Consider the following 26,104-nt stretch of genomic DNA (forward strand, 5'->3'; position numbering starts at 1 on the left):
CAAGTTGGGATTTATAAAACTAAAGGCTTCAGCATTGCTAAGAAATAAAAATTGAGTGAAGTGCCAAGGAGCAGCCTGAGCTTGCAGAGGAGGTGTGAGGAAGGGGCATCTGGGAGTGATGAAGGAATAACTTGAAGTCAAGTTATGGGTTTTCATTCTTAAAGAAATTATGAATACAATTCAATTGAAAAATTCAAAATATTTTCTTCTTGAACAACAAATATTTTCTTCAGTTTGTCATTTCCAGCAGGTTTCCATCAGTGTCCCTGGCTGGTGAGTCAAGGGAATATTTAAACGGCAGAAAACAACTAAAGGGATCTGTTTAAAGCTAGATTCAGATGTGATTGTAGATCCTAGTGATGTGATCTACAATGTTGAACCACTGCACCCAGAAAGCTCAGCAAGTTCATTACATACACTTTAACATGGAACTCAGATTAATATCTGCAAACAAGCAGAGGGGCAGGATTATTATATACAGGTGAAGACGAGGTAGCTTAGGCTCATCTTAGTAGGTACAGTAGGTACAGTAGGAGCAATACGTTGGACAAAAGTTCTCTGAGGGAAAATTCTATGGAGAACAGTATTCACCTCACAAAATGAATATCAGCATTTGGACCAGAGAAGAATTTTTTATCTTAAATCTTTAACCTCCTAGACGAACAATGGGTCTACTTGGAATTTTTCCATATACCTGAAATGGCAATGACTTTATTCATAAAGCACACACACACACACACACACACACACACACACACACACGAGAAAACCTCAGGTTTTCCTCCACTCACGGTATATACTCTGCCTAATTGCTTTCTTGGAATTTGTCCAAGGCAATCAATTTTATCTTTTATGACATGTTTCTGTTGGCATTATCAATCTGGAAATGTAACATAAGAATGATACCATCCCAGATAAAAAAATAGATACTAATCACACCAAGGCAGGAGTAATAGGAAGACAGGTATAATATATTTATTGATAATTCAGACAAAGAAGAGATTGAGATTAAATATTAACTATAATATATATTATATAAAATGTTCAAAGACTAACAATAAAATAATCTTCACATAGAATATCTCTCAAAAATGCTATACTATACAGAACATTATGCAACAGGTTTGTATAAGGATATTTATATTATTGTGGCTTAAATCCTTACATTTTAAAACATTACTTGTCTAGTTTTGTTTGAATCTGAATTATATATTCATCATTGATTAATGATGACAGATAAATACTGGGTGAATTTTTTCATATTTTGTTTTCTAAATAACTACTTAAGATGAATATTACCTGTGTTCTGTGTAAAATTTTCCAATTCCTAATAAAATATAGGGCTTTCCTGTGGGAGTTCTTTGAGTAAGGTTTCAGTGTTATTTAAATTCTTACAAATATGCTTCTCATTGTAAATTAGAGGTTTCTGTATTAATACTAGGACAGTGATTACTTATCAAGTTAGTCTCTTGCATAGATTTTCTATATGGTTTAGAGTTTGTGAAAATGATAAATGATTTGCCATATTCTTTACATTTCTATGGTTTGTCTCTAGTATGCATGCTAGGAAAGGTTTTAAAGTATGATTTCTGTGTAAAGGACTTCCTATATTCTTTACATAGGTAATGTTTCTTTGCAGTATGGATTCTGTAGTTATCTTGAAGATTTGAGGAGCAGGAAATGGATTTCACATATACATTAGAGTTGCTGAGAACAGGGTAAAGGATCATTAACATTCACTATATTTGAAAGTTTTGTCCTCAGGATGGACTCTGTGAAAAGGTTGAAGACTTGAGGACTTGGGAAACCAATTATGTACTTACTACATTTGTTAGGTTAGTCTCCTGTATGGATTCTCTAGTGAAATTGAAGATTTGAGGAGCAGGAAAATGATTTTCCACATGCATTAGTCCTATAAGGTTGTTTTCCAGTGTGGATTTTTTGATGAATTGGAGAAATGAGGACTAGGTAATAGGCATGAAACATTCATTACATTTGTAAGGTTTGTCTATTGTATGGATTCTGTTGTAGTAGAAGACTTGATGACTGGGTTAATAATTTTTTACATTTATCAGATTTATACAGTTCCTGTTCAGTGTCTGTTCTGTGGTGAGCATGAAGTTTTCAGAATTGTGTAAATGATTTCCCATGCTTATTACATTTATAAGGTTTGTCTATAGTATGAAGTCTGTGGTGAACTTTAAGACTTGAATACCAGGTAAAATATTTTCCACATTCATTACACTTGTAAGGTTTGTCTCCTGTGTGGATTCTGTTGATGAACTTGAAGATATGAAGAATGGAAAAATAATTTCCCACATTCATTACACTTTTAAGGTTTGTCTCCAGTATGGATTCTGTAGTGATTTTTAAGATCTGAGGACTGTCTAAAGCTTTTCCCACATTCATTACACTTGTAAGGTTTGACTCCAGTGTGGCTTCTGTAGTGATTTTTAAGATCTGAGGACTGTATAAAGCTTTTCCCACATTCATTACATTTGTAAGGTTTATCTCCTGTATGGATTCTGTGGTGAACTTTAAGACTTGAAGATTGTGTAAATGATTTCCCACATTCATTACATTTGTAAGGTTTGTCTCCTGTGTGGACTCTCTGATGAAGGTTAAGATTTGAAGACCGAATAAAACATTTACCACATTCATTACATCTGTAAGGTTTGTCACCTGTATGGATTCTGTGATGAATTTTAAGACTTGAGGACTGTGTGAATGATTTCCCACATTTATTACATTTGTAAGGTTTGTCTCCTGTGTGGACTCTCTGATGCACTTGAAGATTTGAAGACCGGGTAAAGTATTTACCACATTTATTACATTTGTAGGGTTTGTCTCCTGTATGAATTCTTTGGTGAGCTAGAAGATTTGATGACTGGATAAATGATTCCCCACACTTATTAGATTTATAAAGTTCTTGTGCAGTGTGTATTCTGTCGTGATCTTGAAGTTTTGAAGACCAAGTAAATGATTTTGAACATTCCTTACAACTGAAAGGTTTCTTTACAGTATGGATTCTGTGAGGGTTTTGAAGAGCTGAGTACTGAGCAAAGCACTTGCCACATTGCATACATGATTTCCATGATTTTCCTCTAGTTTCAAATACCATAAGGCCTGAGGGTTTACTGGAACATTTCCCTGGTGTTTTATATTTTGAGTGTTTTTCTTCAACTGATAAGTTTGAATGTCCCAAGAGATCTGACACATTGCAAAAACTGTATATATGTACTCTGGCATTCTGAGTTCCCTTTTCATTATGCTTTAAACCATATTGAATGATATTGGAATTGAAATTCAAGGACTTATCATATCCTGGGTCCTGGAAAAGTTTTTTAATGTGTTTTATATTATCTCTCTCTAAGTATAATGATTCAATTAAGGCATTCCTGTATGTATCACATGTGTATCTGTTCGTATCTCCTTTAGTCCATGTTCTGTTATAAACCTGAAGAATTAAGGATTCTTTTAAAATGTCATAAAGGTTCTCTGTGGTATGGTCCTGCTGTTGCAAAATTGACTGAGAGCAGTGATTAGACCTAGCCTGTCTACTATCATGGTTATAATAATTTTCTGAAATATATTTACTTATCACATTTTTACTTAGAATTCTTTCATGATGATAATCATATAATATGTTATTACCTTGGTATAAAATCCCTCCAAGTTGATTGTTTTGGTAATACTTCAGAAAAGGGTTTTTAATGTAGCCTATGTTATTATCATTTACTCTGTTGGTGTTCCCACAACTGCTTCCCATGTGATATGTTCCAAGTTTCACTGCATATGTAGACACTTTCTTATGTTGATCTAAATGGTAGAAATTGTCATAAACTCGATTTAATGGTTGAGGGAGACATAATAAATTTTTAGAGAAATATCTTTCACATTGATGATATTCAGTAATTTTTTCTCTTCTCCAAAATCTCCTTTCTTCATAAAGTATTGTAGTATTGTCTAATACCATACTACTTGGTAAATGCTTCAGGGAAGTGTGTTTATTCACCCAAATATCTCTCTTTAATGTTTTTGTATTTCTCTGTAGACAAGAGTTGCATTTCAAAAGTTGTAAAAATTTTCCTAAAGAAGCATCCAACTGTAAAAATGGGAGTGAGCTAGATTGACTTCTCTCAAGAATTTCTAGAACTTTGTTATTCTTTTCAGAAATTAGAGAGATGTGTTTTGCCAGCAGATCATTTTCATAATTACATATTTCATGCTTCTCACTGCCAGCTCTATATTCCCAGAACTTCTTTCTATATAGGTCGAAAAGACCATTGAGTCCAAATCTTGGTGTTATTTCTTTCTGAAAATAATTTTGTGTACACACCTTTGGGAGTAGCTTCTTGGTACGATTGCAATCCAATGCTGAAAGTAATAAAGCAAATCACTATATGTCATGTTGGAGTTGTGTGAAAATAATATATATATATATATATATATATATATATATGTACATACATATACATAATGTATCAACTAGCACTAATCCAAGGATTATAGCAAAAGTGTCTTAACACAGAAGTGTATCACTTTGTCCCAAGGAAACAAATATCATAAATTTAATGGATGTCAGAACATATATCATTAAATATATTGCAGGCTTGGTAATATATATGCAAGTCATCAGAATAACAGATAATTTGAAAAAAAATATTGCAACTATCACCCACTGATACTTTTTTCTCCTCCCTGTTAATCTCAATTGTAAATAATGACATAAATCAATGTACAATCACTTGAAATAATCGATTTAATATCACAGAGAATATCTGTAAGGAAAGAAACATAAAAATATTTAAGAGTACCAGGTAAAAATTATGTCAGGCATATGAGCCTAGAAGATTTTTTCTCAAATCCTAAGGAATATTCACTGAGACAGATAATTTCCATAGAAACCTGAGTATTCTTAAACATGTTAAAAATCTTGATTTGTATAAAATAAATTTTCCAACCGTACTACTACTATGAAAAATTTTACGTCAAAATAAAATATATTCTATTCCTGAATTTTGAAGAATCACACATTATTTATGAAATGTATTTCAGAACCATAGATCTGAACCTCATTCCCTGGGCCATAGATATACCTGCATCCTTAAAGGCATGCTGCCACTCAGGCTAACCATGTGAGATCCCCATATACTACACCACAGTATGCTAAGTTCCCTGGCAAGCACAGAAGCTATGAGGTCTGCTCCATCAACTTCATGCTACACCTTCCAGTACACATCACTACTTACAATCTCAGATGCCTGCAGCCCTCAGAAAACACAAGCTCTGTCTGCATCCTCAGAGGCCTGCTGACACCCTGGTTAAACAGAGGTCTGAAGTCATGAGGTGCTACCAGATCTACCTGCAACCCTGGAAACTTACTGCCATCCAGGGGAACCCAGATCTACCTGAAATCCCAGAGACCTGCAGCCATCATGGGCTACCAGGCCTGCCAACACCAGGGACAATCAGATGGTTAAGGACATAGTAAGAACATAATCAACTAAGTCCAGAGCAATATGGTACCACAAGAACACAGCTATCCTACCACAGTCAGCCCTGTATATCCTAGCAAACCTTAAGTGTAAAAAAATGACTTTAAACTTAATCTTTTGAAGATAACAGAGACCCTAAAAAAAATGAATAAATCTTTTAAAGAAATACAGTTCTTCTGCCAGTATTATTTGGGTATAAATATGTGAGTAATCTTTTAAATAATTCACTCCATGAAGATTATGTCATTGTTCTTGCCTTCCTTCTCTTGTCATGTTGGAATTAATGAATATTTCATGAATATCTGTAGCTACAATTATATATAGTTCATGAACTATGTGTGAAGAAAGTAGTACAGCAATCTATTATCCTTTTAACCTCTTCATAAAAATTGAATTAAAATAGGAAGATTGAATGGTTATGAAATAAGAATTCTCTTCAATTCCCCTGCATTGCCAGGGGTCATACACAAGAATATATTATCTAACTTTAGTTCCTCAAAACACAATTGATGTAGTCCATGTATTCAAGTCATGCACACTTATGTACTGCAGGGATATGCATTCCTTTCAATCCTGCTATCTGCTTATCTTTTTTTCTAACCATCTGCTCATTAGGGATATTTAAGTACCATTTGAATACCAACAGTACCAGAAGTCTGTATGTCACCACCTTTGGCAGAAAAACCTTGCCGTTCATCCACAGAAGAATAACGACTTCATTCTTTTCACTTTTGGGGTCATATCAATAAGAATGTAAGCCATTTTTAAAAGATTGAATGCTTTTTTATGTGAAATCATTTGTGAGATTTGGCTAGGCAATGTAGACCTTGCAATACAACATAAACAATAACAATGTATATAGTACATGGGAAGCTCACATTTCATTTGTTCACCTAGTATCTTGTGCATGGTGTGTTGACGTTTCAGAGGCTCAAGTGGATTCTTGACTTGAATTTAGTATGTATTTTCTAGATAGGAGTCTTGAACTTAGGCAAGCATCTCCTTTCACTTCCCTGAATCCCTCCATTTTATTTGTATTTTGGAGCATCCCTGCAAACTGTGAGTCAAAACATAACCTTCATTCCTTAAAAAAAAAAAAAAAAGGAAAGAAAGACAGAAAGAAAAGAAAAAGGAATACAGGAAAATAAAATCAAATATGTAGAGGTCCTTAAAGAGAAAATGAATATATACTAAGAAATATAGGAAAATACAAACAAGTGAAGGAAAGAATAAAAATGTTCAATATCGGAAAAGAGAAATGGAAGCAATGAAGAAAACACAAATTGAGGTAAACCTGCAAAACCTAGGAAGGAGAAAAGGAACTCCATATATAAGTATCACCAACATAATACAAGACATGAAAGAGAAAATCTCGGGTATAGAAGGTACACTAGAAGTAGATGCATTAGTCAAAGAAAATCCCAAATCTACATTATTTTTCACATAAGAATTGCAGGAAATTTGAAAGACTATGAAAAGATGAAACCTAAAATCAATAGGAATAGAAGACAGAGAAGATTCCCAGATCAAAGACATAGAAAATACTTTCAACAATACATGGAAGAAATTTTCTCTAATCTAAAGAAAAATATGGATTTAAACATACATAAAGCTTACAGAACACCAAATATATGGGATCAAAAAGAAAATCTTCACACCACATAATATCCAAAAGACTAAATGTATAGAACAAAGAAAGAATATTAAATGCTGCACGAGAAAAAGGCCAAGTAACATATAAAGACAAACATCAGAATTACACCCAACTTCTCAACAGAAAATCTAAAAGCCAAATATCCTTGACATAAGAGACCACAGATCTCAGCCCAGAAACTATATCCCCTAAAACAGTGAATCACCGTTAATGGAGAAAACTAAAAATTCAATGACAAAATAAAACACAAAAATGTTCTCCATTAATCCAGTCCTATGGATGATACTAGAAGAAAAACTGAAATACTGGGAGGGTAATTAAACCCAAGAACAGAAAAGAAATTAATAATTCACACAAGAAGACCAAAGGAGGATAATTTCTCCCTCTCCCTTACACACACAAACACACACACACACACACACACACACACACGCGCGCACACACACACACACACATAAAACCACCAACATAAAATAGTAGAAATTAATATTCATTCATCATTAATATCTTTCAACATAAATGAGTTCAATACCCCAATAAAAAGACAGAGGCTAATAGAGTGGATATATCATTACAAAAACCATACTTCAGCAACAAAGACAGACACTACATCAGAGAAAAGTGCTGGATAAAAAGTTTCCCAAGTAAATAAATCCAAGAAACAAGCTGGAGTAGCCATTCCTATATTTGATAAAATATACATTCAACCAAAAGAAATCAAAACAGATGGGGAAGGACACTTTATACACATCAAAAGAAAAATCTGCCAGATGAAGTCTCAGTTCTAAACTTTTATGCTGCAAATGCACCCACATTCATAAAAGAAACATTAGTGAAGCTCAAAACATACATTGAACCTTTCACAATAATAGTGGGAGATTTTAACACCCCTCTTTCTCACCAATTGGCAAATAATCAAAAGAGAAAATAAACATAGGAATAATGAAAATAGTAGACAATGTGAATCAAATGGAATTAACAGATATATAAAGAACATTCACCCAAACACAAAAGAATATACATTGTTCCCAACAGGCCACAAAACCTTCCTCAAGATTAACCACACACTTGGTTACAAAGCAAGCATCAACAGATACAAATTTGAAATAAGTTTTAGCATATTTTCGTCACACAATGGATTAAAGCTGAACTTCAACAACAGAATAACAGAATACCTACAAACTCACAGATATTGAATAATTAATAAATGATCACAGGATCAAATAAAAAATAATTTAAGGACCTTTTAAAAATAATTTAAAGTGAAGGTAAAACATACTCAAATATTGAGACATAATGAGAGCAGTGCTAAAAGAAAATATTATTGTACTAAATGCCTTCTTAAAGAGAATAGATACATCTCATACTAGCAAATTAAAAGCACACCTGAAATCACTAGTACAAAAAGAAGCAAACACACCAAAAAGGAGTAGATGGCAGGAAACAAACAAACTTATGGATGAAAGCAACAGTTTAGAAACAAAGATGACAACATAAAGAATCAAGGAAACTAAGAGCTATTTCTTGTCAAGAAGATAGAAAAATCCTTAGCCAAAGTAACTAAAAACGAGAGACAATATCCCAAAAAACAAAAACAGAAATGAAAACATGGGCAAAATTGACACTGAAGAAATCCAAAACAAATCAATAAATCTTACTTCAAAAGTCTATATACTACAAAATTAGAAAATGTAAATGAAGTGAAAGAATTTCTGGATAGATGGCACTAACTAAAGTTAAATCAAGATCAGATAAAGAGTTTAACTTAGGAAAAAGAAGCAGACATTAAAATCTTACAATAGCAATAACAAAAAGCTAAGGGCCAGATGGTTTTAGCAGAGAATTCCATCAGAATTTCAAAGAAAAGCTAATATCAATACTCCTCAAACCATTCCACAAAATAGAAACAGAAGGAACATTGCTAGGCTCATTCTGCAGAGACACATTTACCCTGATAACTAAACCATACAAGGACTCAACAACCACAGAGAACTTCATACCAATTTCCATTATGAACATTAATGCAAAAATACTCAATAAAATTCTCCCAAACAGAATCCAAGAAGACATCAAAAAATCATTAAACATAATAAAGTGGGCTTCAACTTAGACATGAAGGGGTGACTCAATATTTGAAAAATTGATCAATGTAACCCACCATATATGTAACCTGAAAGAACAAAGATGATTATCACATTAGACACTGAAAAAGCCTTTGACAAAATACAAGACTCCTTCATGATAAAAGTCTTGAAGAGATCAAGGATACAAAGCTAAACATATGAAAGGCAACACAGAAAAAGCCAATAGCCAAAAGCATTAAATGGAGGGAAAATTAAAGAATTGTGGAAAAGGTCAGGCTATACACATTCTCCTTATCTCCTCAATATAGTACATAAAGTTTGAGCTAGAGCATAGGATAACTAAAAGAGATCAAAGAGATATGAATTGTAAAATAAGAAGGATGGTATCACAACCCCACTTTTAAAAGTTTTGACTCAGAATTGTTCCTGTAGAAATAAATGCAGGCTCTTCTGGTCTGACCAGCACCGAGATAGCTAGAGCGCAGGGTCGGCTGACACCTGCCAGCTACCCACGACACCCGCCACAGGATATTGAGACTTCTGGTGAGTGGAACACAGAGTCTGCTCCAATCTTTAAACAGTGACAACGATAACAACTAACCCCAGAGATTACCAGATGGCAAAAGGTAAACGTAATAATCTTACTAACAGAAACCAAGACCACTCACCATCATCAGAACCCAGCACTCCCACTTTGCCCAGTCCAGGGCACCCCAACACACCGGAAAAGCTAGACACAGATCTAAAAGCATATCTCATGATGATGGTAGAGGACATCAAGAAGGACTTTAATAACTCACTTAAAGAATTACAGGAGAACATGGCTAAAGAGTTACAAGTCCTTAAAGAAAAACAGGATAACACAATCAAACAGGTAGAAGTCCTTAAAGAAAAACAGGAAAACACATCCAAACAGATGATGGAAATGAACAAAACCATACTAGACCTAAAAAGGGAAGTAGACACAATAAAGAAAACCCAAAATGAGGCATCACTGGAGATAGAAACCCTAGGAAAGAAATCTGGAACCATAGATACGAGCATCAGCAACAGAATACAAGAGATGGAAGAGAGAATCTCAGGTGCAGAAGATTCCATAGAGAACATCGGCACAACAATCAAGGAAAATGTAAAATGCAAAAAGATCCTAACTCAAAACATCCAAGAAATACAGGACACAATGAGAAGACCAAACCTACGGATAATAGGAGTGGATGAGAATGAAGATTTTCAACTCAAAGGACCAGCAAACATCTTCAACAAAATTATAGAAGAAAACTTCCCAAATCTAAAGAAAGAGATGCCCATGAACATACAAGAAGCCTACAGAACTCCAAATAGACTGGACCAGAAAAGAAATACCTCCAGACACATAATAATCAGAACAACAAATGCACTAAATAAAGATAGAATACTAAAAGCAGTAAGAGAAAAAGGCCAAGTAACATATAAAGGCAAGCCTATCAGAATTACGCCAGATTTTTCACCAGAGACTATGAAAGCCAGAAGATCCTGGACAGATGTTTTACAGACACTAAAAGAACACAAATTCCAGCCCAGGCTACTATTCCCAGACAAACTCTCAATTAGATGGAGAAACCAAAGTATTTCACAACAAAACCAAATTCACACATTATCTCTCCATGAATCCAGCCCTTCAAAGGATAATAACAGAAAAAAACCAATACACGGAAGGGAAGGAACCACGCCCTAGAAACAACAAGAAGGTAATCCTTCAACAAACCTAAAAGAAGACAGCCACAAGAACAGAATGCCAATTTTAACAACAAAAATAACAGGAAACAACAATTACTTTTCCTTAATATCTCTTAATATCAATGGACTCAACTCCCCAATAAAAAGACATAGACTAACAAACTGGCTACACAAACAAGACCCAACATTTTGCTGCTTACAGGAAACCCATCTCAGAGAAAAAGATAGACACTACCTCAGAATGAAAGGCTGGAAAACAAATTTCCAAGCAAATGGTATGAAGAAACAAGCTGGAGTAGCCATTCTAATATCTGATAAGATTGACTTCCAACCCAAAGTTATCAAAAAAGGGCAGGGAGGGGCACTTCATACTCATCAAAGGTAAAATCCTCCAAGAGGAACTATCAATCCTGAATATCTATGCTCCAAATACAAAGGCAGCCACATTCATTAAAGAAACTTTAGTAAATCTCAAAGCACACATTGCACCTCATACAATAATAATGGGAGACTTCAACACACCACTTTCACCAATGGACAGATCATGGAAACAGAAACTAAACAGGGACACAGTGAAACTAACAGAAGTGATGAATCAAATGGATCGGCAGATATCTACAGAATATTCTATCCTAAAACAAAACGATATACCTTCTTCTCAGCACCTCATGGTACCTTCTCCAAAATTGAACACAAAATTGGTCACAAAACAGGCCTCAACAGATACAAAAATATTGAAATTGTCTCATGCATCCTATCAGATCACCATTGACTAAGGCTGATCTTCAATAACAAAATAAAGAATAGAAAGCCAACATTCACGTGGAAACTGAACAACACTCTTCTCAATGATACCTTGGTCAAGGAAGGAATAAAGAAAGAAATTAAGGACTTTTTAGAGTTCAATGAAAATGAAGCCACAACATACCCAAACTTATGGGACGCAATGAAAGCATTTCTAAGAGGAAAACGTCATAGCTCTGACTGCCTCCAAAAAGAAACTAGAGGGAGCACACATTAGCAGCTTGACAACACACCTAAAAGCACTAGAACAAAAGGAAGCAAATTCACCCAAGAGGAGTAGACTGCAGGAAATAATCAAACTCAGGGGTGAAATCAACCAAGTGGAAACAAGAAGAACTATTCAAAGAATGAACCAATAAAGGAGCTGGTTCTTTGAGAAAATCAACAAGATAGATAAACCCTTAGCCAGACTCACTAGAGGGCACAGGGAAAGCATTCTAATTAACAAAATCAGAAATGAAAAAGGAGACATAACAACAGATCCTGAAGACATCCAAAACACCATCAGATCCTTCTATCAAAGGCTATACTCAACAAAACTGGAGAACCTGGATGAAATGGAGAAGTTCCTAGACAGATACCAGGTACCAAAGTTGAACCAAGATCAGGTTAATGATCTAAACAGCCCTATATCCCCCAAAGTAATAGAAGCAGTCATTAATAGTCTCCCAACCAAAAAAAGCCCAGGACCAGATGGACTTAGTGCAGAGTTCTATCAGACCTTCAAAGAAGATCTAATCCCAGTCCTTCACAAACTATTCCACAAAATAGAAACAGAAGGTACTCTACCCAACTCATTCTATGAAGCCACAATTACTCTGATACCTAAACCACAAAAAGACCCAACAAAGATAGAAAACTTCAGACCAATATCCCTTATGAATATTGATGCAAAAATCCTCAATAAAGTTCTTGCTAACCGAATCCAAGAACACATCAAAACAATCATCCATCCTGACCAAGTAGGTTTCATCCCAGGGATGCAGGGATGGTTCAATATATGGAAATCCATCAACGTAATCCAGTATATAAACAAACTCAAAGACAAAAACCACATGGTCATCTCGTTAGATGCGGAAAAAGCATTTGACAAGATCCAACACCCATTCATGATAAAAGTCTTGGAAAGATCAGGAATTCAAGGCCCATACCTAAACATGATAAAAGCAATCTACAGCAAACCAGTAGCCAACATCAAAGTAAATGGTGAGAAGCTTGAAGCAATCCCTCTAAAATCAGGGACTAGACAAGTCTGTCCACTTTCTCCATACCTATTCAACATTGTACTTGAAGTCCTAGCCAGAGCAATTCGATAACAAAAGGAGATCAAAGGGATACAAATTAAAAAAGATGAAGTCAAAATATCACTTTTTGCAGATGATATGATAGTATATATAAGTGACCCTAAAAATTCCACCAGAGAACTCCTAAACCTGATAAACAGCTTTGGTGAAGTAGCTGGATATAAAATTAACTCAAACAAATCAATGGCCTTTCTCTACACAAAGAATAAACAGGCAGAAAAAGAAATTAGGGAAACAACACCCTTTTCAATAGTCACAAATAATATAAAATATCTTGGCGTGACTCTAACTAAGGAAGTGAAAGATCTGTATAATAAAAACTTCAAGTCTCTGAAGAAAGAAATTATAGAAGATCTCAGAAGATGGAAAGATCTCCCATGCTCATGGATTGGCAGGATCAACATTGTAAAAATGGCTATCTTGCCAAAAGCAATCTATAGATTCAATGCAATCCCCATCAAAATTCCAACTCAATTCTTCAACGAATTAGAAAGAACAATCTGCAAATTCATTTGGAATAACAAAGAACCTAGGATAGCAAAAACTCTTCTCAAGGATAAAAGAACCTCTGGTGGAATCACCATGCCTGACCTAAAGCTTTACTATAGAGCAATTGTGATAAAAACTGCATGGTACTGGTATAGTGACAGACAAATAGACCAATGGAATAGAATTGAAGACCCAGAAATGAACCCACACACCTATGGTCACTTGATCTTCAACAAGGGAACTAAAAACATCCAGTGGAAGAAAGACAGCATTTTCAACAAATGGTTCTGGCACAACTGGTTGTTAACATGTAGAATAATGGGAATCGATCCATTCCTATCTCCTTGTACTAAGGTCAAGTCTAAGTGGATCAAGGAACTTCACATAAAACCAGTGACACTGAAACTTATAGAGGAGAAAGTGGGGAAAAGCCTTGAAGATATGGGCACAAGGGAAAAATTCTTGAATAGAACAGCAATGGCTTGTGATGTAAGATCGAGAATTGACAAGTGGGACCTCATGAAACTGCAAAGCTTCTGCAAGGCAAAAGACACCATCAATAAGACAAAAAAACCACCAACAGATTGGGAAAGGATCTTTACCTATCCTAAATCAGATAAGGGACTAATATCCAATATATATAAGAACTCAAGAAGGTGGACTCCAGAAAGTCAAATAACCCCATTAAAAAATGGGGCTCAGAACTGAACAAAGAATTCTCACCTGAGGAATACCAAATGGCAGAGAAGCACCTGAAAAAATGTTCAACATCCTTAATCATCAGGGAAATGCAAATCAAAATAACCCTGAGATTTCACCTCACACCAGTCAGAATGGCTAAGATCAAAAATTCAGGTGACAGCAGATGCTGGCGAGGATGTGGAGAAAGAGGAACACTCCTCCATTGTTGGTGGGATTGCAAGCTTGTACAACTACTCTGGAAATCAGTCTGGAGCTTCCTCAGAAAATTGGACATAGTATTACCGGAGGATCCAGCAATACCTCTCCTGGGCATATATCCAGAAGATGTCCAAACCGGTAAGAACATATGCTCCACTATGTTCATAGCAGCCCTATTTATATTAGCCAGAAGCTGGAAAGCACCCAGATGTCCCTCAACAGAGGAATGGATGCAGAAATTATGGTACATTTACACAATGGACTACTACTCAGCTATTAAAACGAATGAATTTATGAAATTCCTAGCCAAATGGATGGACCTGGAGGGCATCATCTTGAGTGAGGTAACACAATCACAAAGGAACTCACACAATATGTTTTCACTGATAAGTGGAAATTAGCCCAAAACTTAGGATACCCAAGATATAAGATACAATTTGCTAAACGCATGAAACTCAAGAAGAATGAAGACCAAAATGTGGACACTATGCCCCTTCTTAGAATTGGGAACAAAACACCCATGGAAGTAGTTACAGAGACAAAGTTTTGAGCTGTGATGAAAGGATAGACCATCTAGAGACTGCTGTATCCAGGGATCCATCCCATAATCAGCTTCTAAACGCTGACACCATTGCATACACTAGCAAGATTTTGCTGAAAGGACCCAAATATAGCTGTCTCTTGTGAGACTATGCCGGGGCCTAGCAAACACAGGAGTGGATGCTCACAGTCAGCTATTGGATGTATCACAGGGATCCCAATGGAGAAGCTATAGAAAGTACCCAAGGAGCTAAAGGGATCTGCAACCCTATAGTTGGAACAACATGATGAACTAACCAGTACCCCGGAGTTCTTGTCTCTAGCTGCATATGTATCGAAAGATGGCCTAGTCGGCCATCACTGGAAAGAGAGGCCCATTGGACTTGCAAACTTTATATGCCCCAATATAGGGGAATGCCAGGGCCAAAAGAATGGGAATGGGTGGGTAGGGAAGTGGGGGGCGGTATGGGGGACTTTTGGGATAGCATTGGAAATTTAATTGAGGAAAATATGTAATAAAAATATTAAAAATTAAAAAAAAGAAATAAATGCAGGAGCAAAAATGTAGGAGAGAGCCAGGGAAAGATAGTCTAGTGACTGGCCCAACTTGGGATACATCCCATGAATAGGCACTAAACCCTGACATTATTACTGATTCTGTTTGCTTGCAGACAGGAGCCCAGCATGGTTGTCCTCTGAGAGGCTCTAACAGAAGCTGACTAAGACAAATGCAGATACTTAAAACCAATCATTGGACTGAGGTCCAACATAGCTATAGAAGAATTAGGGGAAGAGTTCAAAGAGCTGGAGGGGAAGGCAACTTCATAGAAAGATGAACAATGTCAACTAACCCTGACCCCTGGGAGTTCCCAGAGATTAAGTCATCAACCAAGGATCATATATGAATTGGTCTGAGGTCCCTGGCACATATGTAACTGAGGACTGCCTTGTCTGGACTCAGTGGGAGATGATGTGACTAATCCTCTAAAGTTTTGATGTGCTATGGAAGGAGAATGTGCAGAGAAGGGAATATCTTCTCAGAGGGGAATAGGGTGAGGAAATCTGGGAAGGAGCAACATTTGGGATATTAATAAATAAAATATTTTTCAAATTTCATTTTAAAAAAGAAAATAAAGGAAGACTATTGCTATTCACAAATGATATAATAGTATATGTAAATGAGTATGAAAAGTATTAGAATTTTTCTATCCTGTGACTCTCTAAGGCAGGACCAGCCAGGAGTGCAAAGGCCGAAGGAGCGGTGGAGCAGCTCAAACAGTGTCCTTACAACCTCCATCTGCACCCAGGAGCTAGAGCTATTCTGCAGCCCTCTGTGCAAGAATCTTGCCATGTGAGAGCTGGTCTCCCAGGAGTGCTGACAAGGGCTTATAGGCCCACAGGAGGAACAAGCTCAAGTGGGAGACAGCCAGATGGACTAACACTAGAGATAACCAGATGGAGAAAGACAAGCACAAGGACCTTACCAACAGAGACCAAGGCTACGTGGCTTTATCAAAACCAAGTTATTCCACAACTGTAAGTCCTGGATACACCAACACACTGGAAAAGCAAGATTTGTATTTAAAAAGCACATCTCATGATGCTGATAGAGGACATTGAGAAGGACAAAAATAACGTCCTTAAAGAAATATAGGAGAACACAGGAAAACCGGTAGAAGCCCTTAAAGAAGAAACACAAAAACCCCTTAAAGAATTACAGGAAAACACAATAAAACAGGTGAAGGAATTCAACAAAACCATCCAGAATCTAAAAATGGAAGAAGAAACACTAAAGAAATCACAAAGGGAGCCAACTTTGAAGATAGAAATCCTAGGAAAGTGATCAGGAGTCATAGATCCAAGCATCACCAACAGAATACAAGAGATATAAGAGAGAATCTCAGGGACAGAAGATACCATAGAAAATATTGACACAACAGTAAAAGAAAATGCAAAAGGCAAAAGGCAAAAGGCTCCAACCTAAAACATCCAGGAAATCAGGAAAAAAAATGAGAAGACCAAACATAAGGATAATATGTATAGAAGAGAGCAAAGATTCCCAAATTACAGGGCCAGTAAACGTCTTCAAGAAAATTAAAGAAGAAAACTTCCCTTACCTAAAAAAAGAAATGTCCATAAACATACAAGAGGCCATATAGAACTCCAAATAGCCTGGACCAGAAAAGAAATGCCTCCTGTCACATAATAATCAAAACACCAAATGCAGAAAACAAAGAAAGAATATTAAAAGCAGTAAGGGAAAAAGGTCAAGTAACATATGAAAGCACCTATCAGAATTACACCAGACTTCTTGACAAAAACTATGAAACCCAGATGATTCTGGGCAGATGTTATAGAGACCCTAAGAGAACACAAATGCAAGTCCAGGCTCTTATACCCAGCAAAACTTGCAATTACCATACATGAAGAAACCAAGGTATTCCTTGATGAAAACAAAGTTACACAATCTTTCCACAAATCCAGACCTTCAAAGGATAATAAATGGAAAACTCCAACACTGGCCAAAAAGAAGATAGTGACATAAACATAATTCTAACAACAAAATAACAGGAAACAACAATCACCTTTCCTTAATATCTCTTAATGTCAATGGATTTGATTCCCAAGTAAATATATATAGACTAACAGACTAGTTATGTAAACAGGACTGAACTTTTTGCTGCATATAGGAAACCTACCTCAGGGACAAAGACAGACATTACCTCAGAGTAAAATTTTGGAAAACAATTTTCCAAGCAAATGGTCCCAAGAAACAAGCGGGAGTATCCATTCTAATATCGAATAAAATCGACTTTCAACCTAAAGTTATCAAAAACAACAGGAAGAATCACTTCATACTCATCAAAGGTAAAATCTACCAAGATGGACTCTCAGTTCTGAACATATATGCTCCAAATGCAAGGGCACTCACATTCATAAAAGAAACTTTGCTAAAGCTCAAAGCACACATAACACTGCACAAAATAATAGTGGGAGATTTCAACACCCCACTCTGACCAAAGGACAGATCATGGAAACAGAAACTAAACAGAGACACAGTGAAACTAACAGCAGTTATGAATCAAATGTACTTAACAGATATCTATAGAACATTTTATCCTAAAACAAAAGAAGATAGCTTCTTCTCAGCATCTCACAGTACCTTCTTGAAAATTGACAACATAATTGGTCACAAAACAGACCTCAACAGATATAAGAAGATTGAAATAATCCTATGAATACTATCAGATCATCATGGACTAAGGCTGGTCTTCAATAACAACAAAAATACTAGAAAGCCCACATACAAGTGGAATCATGAATAACACTGTACTCAATAATAACTTTTTCAAAGAAGAAATAAAGAAAGAAGTTAAAGACCTTTTAAATTTTAATTAAAATGAATCCACAACATACCCAAACATATGGGACACAATGAAAGCAGTGCTAAGAGGAAAACACATAGCTGAGTACCTCCAAAAAGAAACCTGAGAGATCATACACTAGCAGATTTACAGCACAACTGAAAGCTCTAGAACAAAAAGAAGCAAATAGATCCAAGAGGAGTATAAGGCATTAAATAATCAAATTCAGGGCTGAAATCAGCCAAGAAGACACAAAAAGAACTATACAAAGAATCAACCAAACTAGGAGCTGGTTGCACCTCACACCATTCAGAATTGCTAGGATCAAAAACTCAGGTGACTTGGAATTTTGGTGGGGATTGCATTGAATTTGTAGATTGCTTCCAGAAAAATGGCCATTTCTACTATATTATCTGTGACTATTGTGAAAGGTGAAAGGCCATCTAGTGACTGGTCCACCTGGGGATCCATCTCATATACAGTTACCAAATCCAGACATTATTGTGGATGCTAACAAATACTTGCTGACAGCCTGATATATCTGTTTCCTGAGAGACTCTGCAAGTGCCTGAAAAATACAGAAGCAGATGCTCATAGCCATCCATTGGAGTGAGCACAGGGTTCCCAATGGAGGAGCTAGAGAAATGTCCCAAGGAGCTAAAGGGGTTTGCAGCCCCATAGAAGGAACAACAATATGACCATCCACTACTCCGAGTACTCCCAGGGAGTAAACCACCAACCAAAGTGTGCACATGGAGGGACTCAAGGCTCCAACCACATATGTAGCAGAGGATAGCCTTGTGGGACATCAGTGAGAAGAGAGGCTTTTGGTCCTGTGAAGGCTTGATGCCCCAGCGCAGGGGAAAGCTTGGACAGGGAAGCAAGAGTGTCTGGGTTAGTGATCAGGGTTGGGGGTGGGGTGGGGAATGGGAAAGTGTGGATTTTCAAAGGGAAATGAGGAAAGGGGATAAAATTTGAAATGTAAATAAAGAAAATATCTAGTAATAAAAATATTTTTTAAAAATCTATCAGAGACTCCTACAGTTAAAATAGCCTTCAGTGAATTGGGTGATTACAAAGTTAATTCAAATAAATCAGTAGCCTTCCTTCCTACCATTGATAAATGCGCCGATGAAGAAATAAGAGAAACAACTACATTTACAATAGCCAGAAGTAAAATAAAATATCTTGGTGTAACTCTAATCAAACAATGGAAATACTCATGTAACAAGATGTCTTTATGTAAAGTGAATGAAGAAAGAAAGGAAAGAAAAATATTTTTTTCAACTGAAATAGAAATATCACATTCATCATCCCTTCTTTTCCTCGATCATATACCAGGTGACATTACATGATTTCCACCTTCCTTCTCAAGTTGAAAGCCTTTCTTTCCTTTTTCCTTTGATTTTACTTGAGGTACCTACATGCGTGTATGTGTGTTTATGAGTATGATCATATGTGTTATGTGTGACTGTGTACATGTGTGTATCTGTTAGCTAGGTGTTTCTAATATTACATAAAAACATCTCTGTGAGTGGGTTTGTTGTTTGTGATTATTTATTGTTTAAGCAATGAACACTCTGCACTGGAAAACCCATAATACTGATCATATGTAATGGGATACTAATGCTGATTTTCATAAACCTCATTAGTTTATGAGAATTATATGGATAGTTATGGGGAAAATGGAAGCAATATAAAATCGGAAATGGGAAGTGTTTCTAAACTGGGTGCAGGCACAAGATCAATACAAAAAAAGGGGCAAGATTTTTGACAAATAATAAAAAATGTTAGTTATGGTAAAGCAAATAGAAATTTTGATTTATATTTACTTACGATTATACAAAATACATATGTATATATATTTATATGATATGTATTTTATGTGTTGATTTTATATACTTTATAAGATATAAATATAAATATATATATATATATAAATCATTTATATATATTAGGTAATAAATGTATACATATGTATGTGTATATATATATATATATATATATATATATATATATATATATGTTTTACATCCCTATAGATGAAAATGCTTTTTAAAGGAACCACAGATCAACACAAACCTGACTATAAATGTGAGAAACATCCTGTCAAATTTTATATATAAAATTATTATCAAAATAATGATACTTTTACAATATCTATTCTATGCATATCCTCTAAAACTCATTAAATGTCTTATTGCTCTAGATATTATTTCAAAAATATATGTTGAATATCTGTGGAGAAAATAAACAACCTTCTACTGCTCGTGATTTTAAGGGAATTGCTTTGAGCATCTCTCCATGCAGAATTCTCATGTACCCAGGCTGGTTATAAACCACCTTGACTACCTCTAGTCTGCCTATAACTGTAACATAATGATGCTGCATTTGTTCAAAGGCCTTTTCAGAATCTGATGAAATTATCCTGTTGTTTCTATGTTGTAGCTGTTCATCACTTTATTACCTTTATTGATTAATTTATATTGAACTATCTGCATCTCTATATTGAAAACAACTTGAAAATGGTAGATAATCATTTACATATATGTAAATATATATATATATATATATATATATATATATATATGGTAATTTTCAAAATATCTTACTGCAAATGTTAGCATCTATATTCATATGGGATGCTGAGAAACACATTTTTTAAGTGTTTTTAATCAAACTCGTAGTGGATTCTTAAAAGGAGAAAGGGAATTTAAAATTTTCTTGAGTTTCTACACTGAAGAGAAATTTAAAGAAACTAGGCTTTTGTTCTAACTTGATGGTCTAGTAAATCTCTGCCCTGATTCCATCTGGCCATGGACTTTCTATAGTTAGAAGGATATGATTGCACATTCTTTTTTCGTCGAAGAACTTGTGTTGGTTTAAAGGGTCAATTTAATCTTGGTTCAATGTTTGTAAGCCATCAATACAACCTTCTTTTAGGTTTTATGAAATATTTCATTACTTAGGTGTTAATTTTTTTTTAGATAAATGGATGGAGCTAGGAAAAATCAATATGAATGAGGTACTCCAAGAAAAAAAAAAAAACACTGCAAGGTTTCTTTCATGGGCTAGGTTAGTGTTTAAGATTTGCATGTATCTGTTATATTTAGAATATTTATGATGGCTAGGTAACTCATTAGGAACCAAAATTTGCTTGTTTATTTTTATTTTATTGTTATTTTTTTCTTCTATGAAAAAATAAAAGAGTGTCATAAAGGAGAAATGAGATCAAGATTATATCAAGAAATTAGACATAAAATAGAGAAGAACTATTATGAAGAACAATAAAAGTATATTACAAGTTTTAAAGTTACATATGTACTGCCTCTGTGTGTAGGGGTATACAAGTACTCAGGGGTACTTTTAGAATACTTTTTCCACCAGGTGTCTTTTGGATATTGAACTCAAGTCATAAGATTTCAATGCAAGCAGCTCTAACTCTTCACCATTTCTCTGGTTCACACTAAATATTGTTTAATGTCATATGGAAAACTACTATTATAGACACTTTCTAACACATGAACATATGAAATGCTGTTTACATGACATTGCCACAAATTAGAACAGACAATACAAAGCTGCATGCCACATTCCACTACATATAACACATAATACAAGAAATGGGTTGTAACTTTTTGAATTATAGGCTAAAGGACCTATAGTTCACAGAACTAGCACAGATAATACCACACACATTTCTTTTCACTCCAAACCTCAGGATATATGACCACTGCCAAAGACAATAAATACATAAAGCAGCAGGAATATTGAGCTGCATATTAAACTAGATTTTTCACACCTACATATATTCATTATATATTTAGGTGCTACTTGGCTATAGGATGATAAAATTAATTATTTTTCTCACCCAGATATTTATTCTGTGATGTGCAATGCTGACCTTACTGTAAGATATGCTCACTGCTGTAAATAACACCATAAATGCTTTGGTAGTACCTATCACTTTTTGATTGGCATCATGGTGCCTCTGTGAGTTAAAACCTATATCTGACACTGTTTCTGAGGCCCACAATCTGAGACTAAACAGGTTCAGGCTCCTATATTAAAATCTACTATTATTCCTACAAATAAAATCATAATAATAAAATTCCTAAAGATATATTGCTTTTTCAGTAGATCTGTGCATCAATCAACCTTCAATAGAGAAGCTTAATATGGAGGGCAACAACTGGAAAGGTCCAGAAATTGAGAGACTTTGGAGCACTTAGTCTTATATAGCTATAATTACCAAATGCTCAGGGGCCAATGAGACATAATGATTGTAAAGGGCAGATGATGTAGATGATGCTAAATAAACAACATCTTCATACACAAGAGTAATACCCATATAAACTCACTGAGAATATGATAGCATCTACCAGACCAATACAAGTTCAAGAGAGATTAAAAACCCCAACTTTGAGAAGGGGAAACAGGTAGAAAGTGCTAAACAAGGTTAGAACCTATCCATAGTACATAGATTCGTGGAGAGGGAAAACAAATTTTATCCTAAAGGTTATAAAACATTGGGTCTATTAATCATATTCCATTGACTATGTTAAGGAAAAATTGCAAGCACAAATCTGACTCCATGCTTAAATATGTTTTTGGCTCCTGTTTTTGTTTTTTATTTCTTTGGAGAGAGAGATACAGAGACAGAGACAGAGACAGAGACAGAGACAGAGACACAGACACCATGATATTGAGTTAGTATGGGGAGTGGACATGGTCTGCAAGAAGACGAAAGAGAAAAATATGAATAAAAGATACTGTATAAAATTCTTTAAAAATGTAATAAGATAATGACCACACAAATCTACTTATCATAAACATACAGCTGAAAAATAATTATACTAATTATAATACAGAATAATCTTCTATCTCATAAAATAGGTATAATATATTACATTTCAGATACCCCACTATTCAGGTAAAGAAGATAAAACTCATATAACAGCCATGGTGTGCTATCTCTGAACAAATTGTCTAATCACACTTCAGGATTAAATTGATCCTTGGTTTAGAATCATCACATCACATGTTGTTTCATTTCAGATTACCTGGTTCTCTTACTTCTGTTTTCTCTCCATCAACAATCCATGGTTCTTTGTTTTGTTCAAGACAGATTATTACCTCTTGTTTTGAAACAGCAACACCTGTATATTCAAACAGACATACCATGTAACATAGCTGGGTGTTAGCACAGGAATGTGCCGTGTAGACAACATGGAGAAGAGTAAAAGATACATGAATGATTTTCTTATAGTCACATCTTTCCAAAATGTTTTAGACTCTCCATAACTCAATTCTTTTTAAAATTATGAATTTCTGTTTTAAATTACCACATTAGAAATAAGACAACTGTGGAAATCAAAGTTGATTCACATATAAATGCTAAAGACCACCTATACAAAAAGCATGTAAGATTGAATGATCATTAGGTTAAATGTAACAAGATAAAATTACATAACATGTTAGTTTTAAATAAGACAATATTTAATACCTATAAAAATGTAAGAGATTGACTAATTAATGAAGGTCTGACACAAATACTAATAGTAGTCAATATTAAACATCCATAAGATGAAGTAGAAATAATGGAATAAAAATATTCTTACCCACAGAAACCAGGTTGTTGTAATTTTCCAACATGACATCTCTGTACAAAGCCTTCTTGGCAGAATCCAGACATCCCCACTCCTCCTTAGAGAACTCTATAGCCACATCCATGAATGTCAATACACCCTGAAATTAAAGTTCATACTATTCCCTTGTGTCCTTTAGCTAAGTTCTAGATTTGATCCAAGGAAATGTTAATTAACTATGTAACTCATTCTGCTATCAATAACTAATGTTAATTTTTGATGAATTATAATCTGAGAGAAAGAATGCTGTGACTTTTCTGCAAAGATCAATAGGCCAGGAATTGTCAACCTGTGAGTGGTTACCCTTTTGGGATCAAATGTCATGATCCCCTAAATGATGTAAAGGTGGTTTCCTAAGTCACCAGAAAGCAGAGATATTTACATTACGCTTCATAGCAGTAGAAAAATTATAGTTGTGAACTACCAATAAAAATAAAGTCATAGTTAGGGTCAAAACAACCTGACAAACTCTATTAAGGAGTTGCAGCAGTAGGAAGACAGAACTACTGCAGTAGACTCTCAGCCTTATTTTATGAGTTATTTATCATATACTTATTATATAATTTAATACATAATTGTTACATAATATTTATGTATTATATATTTGTTACATAATTTGATATACAGCAAAAATGAATTTTCATATTTAAGAATTAATTCATAATTATAAGTTATATAACATTGTATGAATATAACAGAGATCATATGAAAATATAGTTCTGTAATTGTAAGTTAGAATAGTGAAAATTGGATGTCGGTACAATGAAGTTATTTTTGTAAGAACAGTTATCGTATCCCATACCCATGTATGCATTTACCTGTGAAGCACACATCTCTGCTTCTTCCTTCAGAATGGAATGTTTCACAAAAGTGTATACTAAAACTTCCCAGAAGCCACTCTTTATTCAGAGGCAGCAGGTCCTCCCTGTCCCTGGTAAAACTGAGGAGTGGGAAGCAGGAATCAATTCTCTAACAAGCCTTCTCCAGGGATGATGAGCTTAAATAGGCAGGAAAACAGATTTTTCTTTCCTGCATCAGGTGCTCTGCTTTTCCAGAAGCTGGTATGTTTCTCTGCAGACCTGGATATGTGCTCTAGTGACCTGCTCTATACCGCACACTGGCAGAGTGGGATTTTAAATAAAGGCTGGACACTGTTAAAATTGATTTCACACTTTGCTTTCTTCACCTTTGCTTGAGGTGGTTTATCTAAAGAAAATTAATGCCTTTATTTGCAATAATGGCCAGTATCTGTGAGGCAACCCCAGCTGAAAGTATTACTCATAATAGGTAGCAAAGAAGAAACAAGGCAATGAATTCTTGCCTCACCATTGTCTCCACTGAGATATTACTCTGGCTTCCATGTCCCACTCTAAAATACCATGATTTTGTGATTTAAAGAAAGACCCATGATTATGTATCTCACCATGTTCCTTTTAACAGTGACATTGCTTCTTTTGGATTATCAAAACCACCATCTGTTCATATGTAAATATGATACATTTGTAACAATTCTAATACCTTCACCTGTCACTGAAGGCAGCTGAACTTCATCCTCTTACACTTTTCTTGTTAGCACGTTTAAGCTGGTAAGAAGCTAAAAATATATGTTATATTAAAGGCGTCCTTACCAACTAATAATTTGTCATTTACTTTCCTCAAAGAATATAGTGCAAGGAGAAACATTGTTCTCTCCTGCAATGTTCACCCATATGATTTAGTATCAGTTTCTAGAAGAAATAGTAATAAGATCTCAAGATTTGCCTCAATGATAAATTGGATTTTTCCATAGATGTGTCTTTCATTATTTTTCTGTTTCATTTGATGGGATTTTCACACTTACAGGCTCTATGCCATAAATACAAGGATTCAGAAATTTCAGAAAAGGGAGATATACTTTTAGATCACAGAGAACTTTCAAATCTTTTATTAAAATTAAATTAATTTAATTTTAAAATTTTTAATTAGGTGTTTTCTTCATTTACATTTCAAATGCTATCCTCAGCTTCTTTTATCCTTCCCTAATTCAACAACAGAGGTCAGCTGCTTCTGTCCATTGGTTGGGTGTAAATAGCTGCTTCTGAAGCTCGTTCATGCTAGGTCAA

General features: G+C 35.0%; 1 protein-coding gene across 1 annotated transcript; it reads right to left on the reverse strand.

The window, feature by feature from the left end:
- Positions 1-2,332: 2,332 nt before the first annotated feature.
- Positions 2,333-24,835, reverse strand: LOC110288139 (uncharacterized). The gene is made up of 5 exons (XM_085829827.1): positions 24,821-24,835; positions 23,976-24,102; positions 23,418-23,513; positions 4,200-4,377; positions 2,333-4,124 (listed from the first exon to the last, which is right to left on the reverse strand). Exons 1-5 carry the CDS (start codon positions 24,833-24,835, stop codon positions 2,333-2,335), a joined length of 2,208 nt encoding a protein of 735 aa, XP_085685953.1.
- Between the last annotated feature and the right edge of the window lie 1,269 nt (positions 24,836-26,104).

The sequence above is a fragment of the Mus caroli genome, unplaced genomic scaffold, assembly GCF_978045245.1.
Source record: "Mus caroli unplaced genomic scaffold, Mus_caroli_1 scaffold_13, whole genome shotgun sequence".
In the NCBI taxonomy this organism is placed as follows: domain Eukaryota; kingdom Metazoa; phylum Chordata; class Mammalia; order Rodentia; family Muridae; genus Mus; species Mus caroli.